A 13,274-nucleotide genomic window follows, 5' to 3' on the forward strand; every position below is an offset into this window, starting at 1 on the left:
TGACATCTGATTTAGATTGTATTGCTAAGTTCTCAAAGAATGTATGTGAATTTCAGAAACGGACTTCAGGGAAGATGATTGGCAATGCTGAGGCAGATTGGGGCTCTATCTTCTTACAAAGACAAACTCCGGAGGCAACCAAGCTCAGTCCAACACTTATTCAACAATTCCTTCCGTTTGTTTCTCTAATTCTTTTACTACTTATGATATTGCAATCATGTTATGGTACTATAGACTAGGTCATCCGAACTTTGTTTATCTTAAGAAATTATTCCCATCATTGTTTAAGAGTCAAGATCCACATAAATTGCATTGTGAAATCTGTCAATACTCTAAGCATGTTAGGAATAACTATCCTAGTCAAAATTATACTTCTTCACATTCTTTTGATTCATAGTGACGTATGAGGGCCTTCTTGAATTAAAAACAGTATGGGTTCTCGTTGGTTTGTTTCATTTATTGATGACCATACCCGACTTAGATAGGTATTTCTTATGAAAGAAAAATCAGAAGTTGACCCCATCTTTCAAATGTTTCATTCTATGGCTGAAAGACAATTCAATGCCAAAATTCAAATCCTAAGAACCGATAAAGCCAAGGAATATTTTTCTCTAATCCGTGGATCCTATCTTTCAAACCATGGCATTATACACCAAAGTTCATGTATGGATACACCCCAACAAAACAGTATAGCCGAAAGAAAAAACCAGCATATCCTAGAAGTGGCTCAATCCTTGTTGTTTTCCACCAATGTTCCAAAACATTTTTGAGGTGAAGCCATTCTCACAGCCACTTACCTCATTAATGGATTGCCCTCAGGATTCTAGATCATCAAACACCGAGCCACACCCTCCTCAAATACTATCCTCACACTCGGATTTTGTCTCATATTCCCCTTAAAATCTTTGGATGTACTCTGTTTGTTCATGTACACCAACAATTCTGAAGCAAACTCAATCCTAAATCCCTTAAATGCATCTTCATTGGCTATTCTCCTCATCAAAAAGGTTACAAGTGCTACTCTCCTGAGCATAAGCGAATTTTTAACTCCATGGATGTAACCTTCTTTGAAAACCAACCCTATTATCCCAAAACTAATATTCAGGAGGAGATCCATTCTTACAATTCTCAAGAATATCAATTTTGGGAAATTCTTGCAAGCCCAAGCCCTCAAACTCAACAACACATTGATCCTATGCAGCCTAAACCTATGCAACAAGAACCTAACCATCAGCAACCTAACCAATTGGACCCTACTCCTACAAGTCCTTTCATTAGTCCTTAGCCTTCTCCTACCAAAGCATTTCAGGTTTAATCTCGGAGGAAGTCTTAACAAGAGAGAGAACACCACTCCTACTCTCGGACTGACCAAGATACTAACCCGAATATTCTCCTAAGTGACAGTGTTGAAAAGTTTGGAGAAAGTTTGAACAATACAAGATGAAAGCATTGATTGGCCTATTGCATTACGAAATGGAGTAAGATCATGCACTCAACACCCAATACACAACTACACATCCTACAAGGATCTTTCATTAAAGTTTTGTGTATTTTTATCCAATTTGAATAAGGTGCAGGTGCCAAACACAATTAAAGAAGTCTTTCAACAACCACAATGGAAACAAGCCGTTCTTGATGAAATGAATGGCTTCGAGAAAAACGGAACATGAGAGATAACCACACTACCTCCTGGAAAGCAACTTGTCAGTTGCAAATGGATATTTATAGTTAAGTATAGGGAAGATGGGCAGATTGACCAGTTCAAACCTCAACTAATAGTAAAAGGGTTCACTCACTCCTACGGTATTGATTACCAAGGGACTTTTTGATGGATGCCCTAGTTCTCGGAAGGGGATTTATGCCTTGCTATTTCGGAATAGAAGGGTAAAATCGGAATATTAAGAAATAATGGTCTCTTTGTATATATTTACTTGATGAATACAAATGAGCCAGACAACTCTTTATATAGTGGTTGTTCATGACCCTTCAAAGAGATACAACTTATAAAAGAAAAGACATGACTGCTGGAAATGAAAATGTGCATCCATTGGCCTTGGCAGTTATTGGCAGTTATGGGCGGTTGCTGGCAATGGGTGCATTGGTTGGCCAGCAGTGGGCGTACTTCTGTGGCTGTGCGCCTGTTAGGGGCCTTGGTGGCCCTGCATGGTGCTGCATGGCGTAGATGGCCTATCTTCGGGTGCCCCTGCTAGCGCCTGCGCCCATGTCATGCGGCCTGCACCAAGACAAGTGGCCTCGGCCGGCCCTGCATGCGGTAGTGCGGCCTAGCCTGTTGCGGGTGCTTGCGGTGCTGGCTTGGCTTCCGCACCAGGCTGCAGCAAGTGTGGGGCTACAGCAGTCGCTTGTGACAAACTACGGTCATTGGATGGCACGATGGGAACCTCGGCTGTGGCGGCTGCAACTTGGGGGCTCAACACTTTTGCCTCGGTGGCAAAGTTGAATGCCATCTGGATCCTATTGTCTCTAGCTGCAAATCTAGATTGGCCTCTTCACCAACTAGATGTGAAGAATGCATTTTTAAATGGGACTCTAGAAGAAGAAGTCTACATGGAAATTCCTCATGGCTTTAAAACGAATCATACGAGAGATAATGTGTGCAAACTCAAACGATCTCTCTATGTTCTCAAGCAATCACCTAGAGCTTGGTTCGAGAGATTTACAAGGGCAGTCAAACAACGAGGGTACAACCAAAGTCAAGCCGATCACACATTGTTCATCAAGCATACATTGGGAGATAAATTGACCATTCTTATAGTATATGTGGATAACATTATTATTACAGGAAATGACAAGTTTGAAATAAATAATCTCAAAGGAATGCTTGCAAGGGAATTTGAAATCAATGACCTAGCAAATCTAAGGTACTTCTTAGATATGGAAGTTGCAAGATCAAAAGAAGGCATCTCGGTATCCCAAAGAAAGTACACTCTAGACCTACTAAAAGAAACCGGAATGTTGGGTTGCAAACTGGCTGACACACCTATGGATTCAACTACAAAGTTAGATCTTGGCAAAGAGTGTGCTCCAGTTGATAAAGAAAGATGCTAAAGATTGGTGGGAAAGTTAATATACTTATCCCATACACGACCGGATATCAGCTTCTCAATAAGTTGTGTTAGTCAATTTATGAATGATCCTAGAGAAGTCCATATGAAGGTTGTCTACCACACCTTAAAGTATCTGAAATTAACTCCTAGCAAAGGCTTGATGTTTCGTAAAACAAACAATCAAGGAATAGAAGTGTATAGTGATGCTGATTGATCTGGTTCAATTTGTGATAGGAGGTCAACATCCGGGTATTGCTCATTTGTTTGGGGGAATTTAGTCACTTGACGCAGCAAAAAACAGTCAATGGTCTCTAGGAGTAGCACGGAAACTGAATTTAGAGCTATGGCCCAAGGGTTTTGTGAAGGAATATGGTTGACGAGAATATTTCAAGAACTACGAGGGGTTGTCCCTAAACCAATACAAATGCTATGTGACAATCAATATACCATCAGCATTGCGAAGAATCCGATCCATCATGATCGAACAAAATATGTTAAAATCAGTGTTGTTAAGGGCCCAAGGCGCACTAAGGCGCAAAGAGTCTTGAAGCCTGAGGCGTAAGGCAAGGCGCACGCCTGGCAAGTGCAAGGCGCATGCTGACTAAGGCTAAATTATGCCCAAAAATGTTAAAAGAAAAACAAAGAAAAAGAAGCAGCAACAGGCATCAACAAATAAAAATTAAAAAAAAAAAGAACTAAAGAAGAAGAAGAACAAGAGGAGAGAAGAAGAAAAAGAATAAGTAGCAGCAGCGTAAGAAAGAAGAAGAAGAAAAAGAAGCAGGCTAGCAGTAGCAGCAGCGTAAGAAGAAGAAGAAGGATAGCAGAAGAACAAGAAGAAGAGAAGAAGGAGCAGGAGGATAGCAGCAACGTAAGAAGCAGCCGTGAAAGAAGAAGAAGGATAGCAGCACCAGCAACGTAAGATTAAGAAGCAGTCGCGTAATAAGAAGAAGAAGAAGCAACAAGGATTGTCGAAGAAGAAGCAGGCTAACAGCTGCCAGCAGCGTAAGAAGAAGAAGAAGAAGAAGCAGGGATTGTCGATATGTTATCTTGGCCTGGAGAAGTAGTGAAGCACCTCAATCAGAACTGGAGAAGAACTTGAGGAGTTGCAGTTGCTGCGTTGCATGAGAGAAGAGAGTGTTGCGTAAGAGAGTTGGAGCCTTGGAGATGTAGTCTCTTGGCCTTCTAGAAATCATATGAGCTGGAGCATGATATTTTTGAGTTTTGTTGACTTTTCAATATTGTATTTTATTATTTTCTTTCTCTTTAAGTTTTAACAGAAAAATGTTTAAAAAATAAAACATGCTGAAAAATCAGTTGCGCCTGAGGGAGGTGCGCCTGAAGGGCCTAGGCGCGCCTAGCTGGATCTTGCCTTGCCTGGGCATGGCAAGGCGAGATGGTTGCGCCTTGAGGGGCCTTGCGCCTAGGCGCGCCTTTAACAACACCGGTTGAAATAGACAGGCATTTTATTAAAGAAAAGATGGAAGAAGGGATGTTTCAGCTAGTCTACACTCCAACTAATAATCATGTGGCGGATATCCTAACTAAAGCTCTACCGAGAAGAATTTTTTTATGAAATGAGCTCCAAGCTTGGTTTGAACAACATTTTTCAGACCAAGCTTAAGGGGGATTTAACTTTTGATAATGGCACTAATTTCATTGTAATTCTCCACACTCCCCCTTAAGCTTGGTCTGAAAAATGTTGTTAAAAGTTAAATCCGAGATAAAGCTCCTAAATATTCGGATCATTCAAAGCTTGAGATAAGGTCGAATATCTCTCATTTCATCATTTGGCTTCCACTCCCCCTCGTATCTAGGAAGATCTTTCATCCTTCCACTTCATTAATATTATAGCCAAAGAACATTATGTTCATTACTAAAACAAATTTGGAGAAAGGAGCCAAGGAAACTAGGAAAAAGAAAAAGGCAAAAATTAACCTCTATGAGCACATGCATTGGGGCAAGAAATCTTAGCGGTGAAAGAAAAAAAAAGGAACACAAGTAAGGGTGCTTGAACATCCATCCTTAAATGGAAAGCGATAGTAATAAGGTGTGGAAAAGATGGAGCATTATTCTATGATGCACATGAAAATAATCAAACACAAAAGGTAAACCTCCTAGTGCATCTTCAAATAAAAAAATGCAATGACTAAGGTTGCATGTGCATAGGTTATACCATATGCACAAACACAAGAGGATAAGGTATTATCCTTGTACAGCTCATAGCATAGTCACAATCATTACATTTTGTCCCTTATAAGTTGAAATTCAATCATGTGCAAGACTAGTAAAACATAAAGGAAGCCAAATTAGTTGATAATGTGTAACCATAACATGATTTCACTTTGCTAGAAGGAAAAGGAATCGCAATAATAACATAGTAATATGTAAGCATGACATGATTTCACTTTTCCAGAAGGAAAGGGACCACAATAAAGAAATGAAATACCTGAACAATCTTACAGTAACTATGAAATGAAGAACCTGTACCATCCTACTACAACCATCTCACCACAATAATGAAATGAAATACCTGAACTATCTTATTTGCATTTGGTAGTTCATTCAAAGGTCCATCATTATGCTCCAATGTCTTCCCAGTAGACAGAGTTGAGGATCCTAATTCCCCACGATTAGCTGAAAAGATTTGGGGTTCTCCATGTCTCTCAGAAGTATTAGTTACTGCACCTTTCGTGAACCCATGCTTCCAGTACTCAGAATCTACTGTGACCTTACCAGCAGAGAACTCAACTGAAGGAGAGGCTGAAAAGGCTTCCCTGCTTCTTTCTTCATTAATCCTTGCGACCAAACCAGGATTTTCATATGAAGAACTCATGAAATGCATCGGACCCTGGACTGCAGTTTCTACTGGTGCACATGAACTAGAGTCACCAGGGGTTGTTCCGTGAACCTCACCAGATGGACCTAAAAATAAAGTAGAAGCATGTAGTGTATTAGAACTCAATATTGCTATGCATAATGGAACAACTTACAGTGCATGAACATTGATGCCTATATGAAAACTACTGTTGCTTTTCAACAAAAATGCAACAGGCACCATCCACACAGACCATGAGCAAATAATTTTCCAATACTACACCACAACATTTACAAAATCGAAAATTTGCTAAGGAAGTTTTCATGTTATTATATAGTTATAGATTGACCACTTTAACCAACTCCAGTCCTGTTCTAAATTTGATAATTGCTATGCTAATTCATTAAGAATTACTCACCTGATCCAATAGGAGCAGTTGACTGGTGTATCAATGTTTCTGCTGTTGAATTAGCAAATCCAGCACCAGAAGGAAACCTTGGCACTTGGGATTTTTCAAGTGAGAATCCTACTCTATTTTGATTCCACAAACCCCTAGAATTAAAGCCATACTGCGCTGGCAGCTGAGAGCCTCCTTGCTGTAGTCCTAAAGCACTATGAGCAGAAGAAACTTCCACATCTTCGGAGTACTTTGAATTTGCACCTCGTGACATCAAACTGGCAACATTTGATGATCTCATGCTACTAGGTAAAGATGCAATATTTTCCATCTGACTGCTTCCTTGAACCATATTGAACTGAATATTGTCGCTGTTTTTAACAGATAAAGTCCCAGATGGTTCAACCTTGTTTACTAAATTCCCCCTGCCTGAATTAATGCCACGATTATCAAGTTTCTGGGGATTTTCAATATGTGAATCAGTGGCAGTTGGCGGATCGGCCCTCTTTCTCTTACTGCCAGCTTTCTTAGAGTCATTTTGATTTGCCTTCTCCCAGTTTGATGTATCATGCCTTTCCTGTGACTGAGAATTGGCAGACCTAGTCTCAAAACTGGATGGACTTTCATGATCAAAAGACTTATTTCGGAGATGAGACACAGATCCTTGAAAAATATCACGTCCTGCACTGCTGGGCCCAACAGGCGGCCTGCTTGAAGCAGGCGAACTGGCAACCTCATTTTCAGTCCTTCCAAGTTTAGAATCCTTTGGAATAGTACCCATGAGGGAAGACCCTACATTGATAATATCTCCTTCATTAAATACAACAATAGTACCCAGGAATTGAGAATGACCCAATGCCATAGCCATTGCACTCAAAATTAGCCAAAGCAATCTGGTAGGTATAGTTTTACCTGCAAACTGTGTTGAAGAAGAATCTCCAATATGGGTACCGCTAGTCAAAGGAAGGTGTGACGACTTCAGAGACTCAATATCAAGGCCATGTTGATTGATAACAGTCTCCATTGCCCTTGAAAGAAGAAAAATAATATAAATATATGATAAATTAAATAAGAGATAAACCAGGACAATTTTGACAGGCCTCCCAAAAGTAGCTAGGGGTCAGCCATTAGTTGAGTGTTTTTTTATTTCCAACTGGGGAACTGTTATATAACCCTAAAACTCAAACTTAGAAGAGAATTAGATGACCACCAATGAAGAAAATATCAAGAAATCAATGCTAACCATTTATCAAACAAGAGAATATGGATGCTAAATGCTAGTTAGAAACCGTGTGGAGAAACAAAAGATAACTGAACACCAAATTAATAAATTAGATACAAATGACTTAAATAGGAAACTTCCGACCATTCAATCATTGCCACTCCTGAATTACACTTTTTGTTTTGGATCCTGCCACACTATCCTTCACTTGATATGTACATGGTACACTAGATTAAGAAGTATATATGGTACACCTGTGACAGATATCATTCTTTTTATCAGCAAAGATGAAATGAAGGCTACTCGCTAAATGCAAGAGAGAGATTCCAGTGGACAAAGAAATTATCAAACAATTGAAATTAATGAATAGTAGAGCTGCACTCACTAGAGTAGGAAAGTCTGGACTCCAGCAACAAGACCATCATGTCAAGCATTAATCCCACTAGGTAGGGTCAGCAACATGAATTCTAGCTCACTAATCATTTCTATCTATAACCATATCTTCGACAAGGCCCTTCTAACTCATATCATACCTGAGAGTTTGACATCAAGCTTGTTCTTGGTTTTCCTCTACTTCTCTTGTGTCACAACCCAAGGATATATAAGTAATTGTTAGAAATAATTGTTCAATACATGTAATTCTTCTTTGTTGTAACAGCGTATTAATAGGCTGGATTAGTTAGAGAGTGTAGTTGTGGAATAAAATCTGAACTCTTCCTTCTCGAATTCCCTCTCCCTCTGTTCTCACTGACTTCTCCCTCCATTCTTCTGATTTCTCCCTTCCCTTCTATTCTCTCTTCCCCAATTCCTTCCAAATTCCAATTCTAAACCCTCGGTAAACCCTAGGTGCATGACATCTTGCTCAAGATTTGTTCCATTTCATCCACTCTTCTCACAAAAGCCTAGATTGGTCTTCATCTCACATGAACAGATAATCTTAATTGTGTCTCAGTCAATGTTTTAAACAGTATGCTTAAGCTTACTTTAAGCCCAAAGCCCAACTCCTTTAGAGCTTTTTGTGGATGAAGCCCAGCAACTTTAGTTGAGCAAACAGGCTTAAGTTACACTTTTATCTAAGCTGTGAAGCATTATAAAGTCTGCTTTTAAATGGACTGTTGGATTTGCTTAAATTTTCGTTATGGTGTGGCTGCTTGTATGGAATCCTTACCCAGAAACATGTTTCATCTGATCTCAAAAAGATCTGAATAAAATTAAATATAAATTTTAAAAAATAAGACTCCATATCCCTAGAAATGGCAGATTTCTGATGGAAGATAGAAAGTTCAGACTTTTCATCTTTTCAGTGAAGAGTTCAGCATATTCATTGAAGAGTTTAGACCTTTCATCTTCTCTTTCTAATGATTGATTTTTACTTTTTAATAGTTTATATTTGTTTATGCTTATAAAAGTTTATACCCTTCATTTCATTTATGTGCGCTTCACTTCACTTAAGCGTGTGTTTGGGGTTTCACTTTATGCTTAAGCTTCACAGGCCTTTTGCGCTTAAGTGCTCTTAGTGCTTTTGAAAACTGGTCTTGGTCTCACACATCTTATCTTTAATAAGAGCCACTCCAACCTTATTACTAAATAGAACCAAATATCCTAAGTAGAATAGCCTTAGGTAAGAATAGAGATGAAATCAATCAAACTCATAGTTTGTATTGAACGGATGGCATATATATACAGGTGTAATGCTACGGTTTCTACTCCTAATCCTACAAGATATAGGATACAATTCTAATTTAAATAGGTTACAGATAACAGAAATCTTCTTCTTTATCTCAGCAATATCTTATTTTCTTCCTTATCTCCTTTAGATTTATTCGGCTCCTTATTCGGCTGCTTATCCTCCCAGCTTATCCTCCTTTTATTCAAACACCGATACATCCTTATCTAAACTCTTTAACCGAATTCTCCAACAATTACAAATAACCTCATTTATAATTATATCTTTTCTTGTATGGTTGCATCTCTATCAAAACATTCTCATCTCCATTACACTCGTATTTTGCACATGTTGCTGCTATAGGTCACAACCCCAAGGATCCCCAAAGATAGATTAGTATTAGGCTGTTGTAGTGTATTTAGTGTATTTCTCTTCTGGTTGTACTGTAGGCTGCTGTAGTGTTGCATCTTCAGTTTACAGCCTATAAATAGGCTAAGGTAGTTAGAGAATGTATGTTTTGAATGATAATTGAATTCAGTCATTTCCCTCTCATCAATTCTCTCTCAATTTCCCTCTGATCTCTCTCCCAATCCCTCTGAATTCTATCTAATCTCCTCCTCCTTGCTGTTCTGTCAGTAATTCCCCCCCCCCCCCCCAATTCTTGTTGTATTTCCCTCCCTTTTAGTCTAATTCCCCTCGGTTTCTTCCAATTTCCAATCCAAACCCTGGGTACATGACACTTTAGTACCCAACATTCTTTACTGTACAATAAAACTGATTTTATAGCCAACTTATAAATTTTCCTTTTAGCTTTATGTCATGTTCCTAAGAACTAAGAGGGGATACATTCTCAGGTAGAAGGAATGGGCAAATGAAAGGTCATTCTTCTAGAAGGAAGTTAGATAGTTGCAATATTTTGAAAGATGTAACTTTGAAAAGTGGCGGCCCTTTTGGCACCAAAAGCTAGCTACAATCAGTATAAAATTACTGATTGCATTCAGTGTAAAAGGAAGAAAATAAATTAATCAAAAACTTCTGATTTCCCTCTTAATCTCTCCTCTCTCTCTCTCGGATTTCCCTCCTATCTTTCTGTAGTCCCTCTCCCTCTGAAATTCTTCTCATTTCCTTCTAATTTCTTAACCAGATTCTCACCAATTCAATGAGAACTTCCTGTCAGATTCAAGGATCTGACACTTTAAAGGAATCTCCCTCTGAAATTCTTCTCATTTCCTTCTAATTTCTTAACCGGATTCTCACCAATTCAATGAGAACTTCCTGTCAGGTTCAAGGATCTGACACTTTAAAGGAATCTCCCTCTGAAATTCTTCTCATTTCCTTCTAATTTCTTAACCGGATTCTCACCAATTCAATGAGAACTTCCTGTCAGATTCAAGGATCTGACACTTTAAAGGAATCTATCACATAAAACACTGGATGCACTTTTACATTTTAATAGAGAAGTTTGAAGGTATAGGATAATAATGCAAATTCTGAATTGCACATCTTTTTTATTGGAACCCAACATATTATGCTTAATATGCATGTGTTACACTAGATTATGAGTTATATATAATGCTGACATCTGGAAGAAGCCTGCAAATTACTGGCCACAGAATGACGCTGTTATTGTTTAGATAGTTCAGAAAAGAGAAAATAAACTCGCATTTGGTAGCCAGGGGCTAAAAACCAAATTCAACTTCATTACATAAGACTTCAGAACTTGGACTGCACAAGTTTAATAAAACAATAATTAAAAGCAAAATCTTAATCACACCCCATTTATTCACTAAATGAATACTTGCACATGGAGTAAGGACTAAGCCACACACTGAAAAGGATCTCTAATTGGAAAAAAGTCTAGGCCACACTTCCAGGTGAAAACAACAAGCTGTTTTTTTACTTCATCAATTCAATTAAGCAAGAATACGAATCTCCGGGCATCTTATTTAACTCATATTATCAGTTAAAACATGACTGGCTGGATTTAAAATTGTCCCTCAATGCTTCCATAGCTGCCACTGCCTTAGTTGTCTCAAAACGTGAGAGATTTTCCAATATTAAAGGTAATCAAGAAATACTGATAGCGCTGGAAATGCTTTACCTTGATATCACATGATATGGCATAGAATTTTCTTTCCCACTTGATCTCATGTGTTGCAAAATCTGAAAATTTTAAGTAAATAATAAGCATCAAACAATTAAGTAAAACTAAACTTAAATCATGTCGATGCAAAAGGAAATTATACACACCACATAAAGTTTTCTAGCCAATTTTGTAGGCTCATCTGTAGATTCCTGAATGAGTTTATGTAGGAACTTTGCAGCTTCCAGCTCAACATTATGTGGAGCTGCCATCTCACTTGAACTACAAGACAATATCAAAAAGTCATAGACTGTCACTTTGAAATTCACAATCCAACTGCACACATGCCAAACTATAATTTCTACTTTTAGTCTGAAGCAACTTATCCTCACAATTACCTTTAACAGTGAAAGAAAAAGAAAAAGAAGAAGAAGAAAGAGAGGAGGGTGCTGCCATGAATGCAACTACTAGCCCTAAAAAGATAACCAAATGAACACTATAAGGTCATAGAAAGAGTATATAGGGTGAGAGAGGGAAAGGGATAAGCTAGACCAAAATGTCCTTGACACACAGACCCACCAAACAGAAGTTACAGAACACAGACATCAAACAAAACAACGTAGCGCATTTCTAAACTATAAAGCCTGCCAACATATTGCATACTTCAAAATCCAATTCATGGTCTGAGGTAAATAAAATAGCACAAAATGAAAAACTGAGGCGACCTTCAGCTCCTCCCCAGTTCCTCCTAACCACATTTCCTTTCAACGTCAAGAATCCACCACCAATGGTAGGAAAGTCCAACAGAAATCACAATAAATTAACTACTTTTTGTAGAACACAACAAAGTAGCGCAATCGAAAAAGAGGTCAGCCCACAAATATGGAAACCCAATTCGCCCATAATTTATTGCAACTATAGTAATTACACTCCGCTCCTTTTGCCACATCTATAAGCACACAAATAGACACCCAGAGAGAAAGGGAGCGAGAAAAAGAGCGAGGGAAGGAGAGAAGGAGAGAGTGTTCTAGTGCTAAGAACGCAGATAGAACTTTTCTCATTCATTTCAGATATGCCTTTGTTACGCAATCATCCACTACATGTATGTCTGTATATTCAGTTGATCAGGCATAGTTCAACAAGCCACTGCATACACGCTACGCAGAATCGTCTCCGTGTTTGTATATTCCTGAGCTACAAGATGAAGGAAAAGAGGAGAAAGAAAAAGGAAAAAAACATAGAAAACGAGTGAATTGGGGAATCGAAAAGCGGGAATCTACCTGATCGGAGTTCAGAATAGGAGAATTTGCTCTACATCGAAAGGAAACGGCAATTAGAAGAGTTGATTTTAGCTTCCTCGGCTCTCGCTTTCTCTCTCGTCGGGTGGGAGAAATGAGCCCTAGAAAGAGAGTAATTGCAGCTTCGCAGGCTCTTCAACGCTGGGAGTTCGTCCCGCACGAGGGAAGCAAAACGCCCGTGTGATGCTGTGAAATGCCATTTAAACCCTTCACAAATATCTCTTCCTTGTTATTGCATTTCTACCCCTAAACTTCCCGGTTTGTTTATTATTCACATACCCACTGTTCCAGCTCAAATTGTATCAATACCCTAAATTTTATTATTATTTCTTTTATAACTATTAAATTTACATAAATTGCATTATTATCATAAAATTTATGAATTAGTATGATGTCAAAATTTTTACTCATTGCATAAAAACCCATTTATATGACGCACGCACATATATTCATATTATTATCCCTTATAATTTAGTAGATAAAGAACGAGATATATTATTATTAATAAAATAATTAATATTTCATCCAAAATCAAACGATTTATTTTAATATACAATAAGTAATAATTATCATCTTATTTATTATAATAAGTATAGATAATTTATGCATATTATGAATTTGTTTATATGCATGAAAAATTATTTTGAAAATGTTATTAACTAGTTTCATCACTTAATTCGAGATAGTTAAACACGTCACAAATAATCTAAGTATTTTAAAGATAAAAT

The 13,274-nt window shown here is 38.1% G+C and overlaps 1 protein-coding gene across 2 annotated transcripts in view; it reads right to left on the reverse strand.

Moving 5' to 3' along the window:
- Positions 1–12,702, reverse strand: part of LOC127805065 (chromatin structure-remodeling complex protein SYD) — a 61,972-nt gene extending 49,270 nt beyond the window's left edge. For both annotated transcript variants that reach the window (XM_052342224.1, XM_052342223.1), the window contains exons 1-6: positions 12,529–12,702; positions 11,416–11,530; positions 11,267–11,328; positions 7,190–7,305; positions 6,299–7,069; positions 5,596–5,987 (exon numbers count right to left, since the gene is read on the reverse strand). In XM_052342224.1, coding sequence (XP_052198184.1) covers positions 5,596–5,987; positions 6,299–7,069; positions 7,190–7,305; positions 11,267–11,328; positions 11,416–11,520 — 1,446 coding nt within the window. In that variant the 5' untranslated portion in view covers positions 11,521–11,530; positions 12,529–12,702. The remainder of the gene's footprint in view (positions 1–5,595; positions 5,988–6,298; positions 7,070–7,189; positions 7,306–11,266; positions 11,329–11,415; positions 11,531–12,528) is intronic.
- Positions 12,703–13,274: the final 572 nt, after the last annotated feature.

The sequence above is a fragment of the Diospyros lotus genome, chromosome 1 (assembly GCF_014633365.1).
Source record: "Diospyros lotus cultivar Yz01 chromosome 1, ASM1463336v1, whole genome shotgun sequence".
In the NCBI taxonomy this organism is placed as follows: Eukaryota; Viridiplantae; Streptophyta; class Magnoliopsida; order Ericales; family Ebenaceae; genus Diospyros; species Diospyros lotus.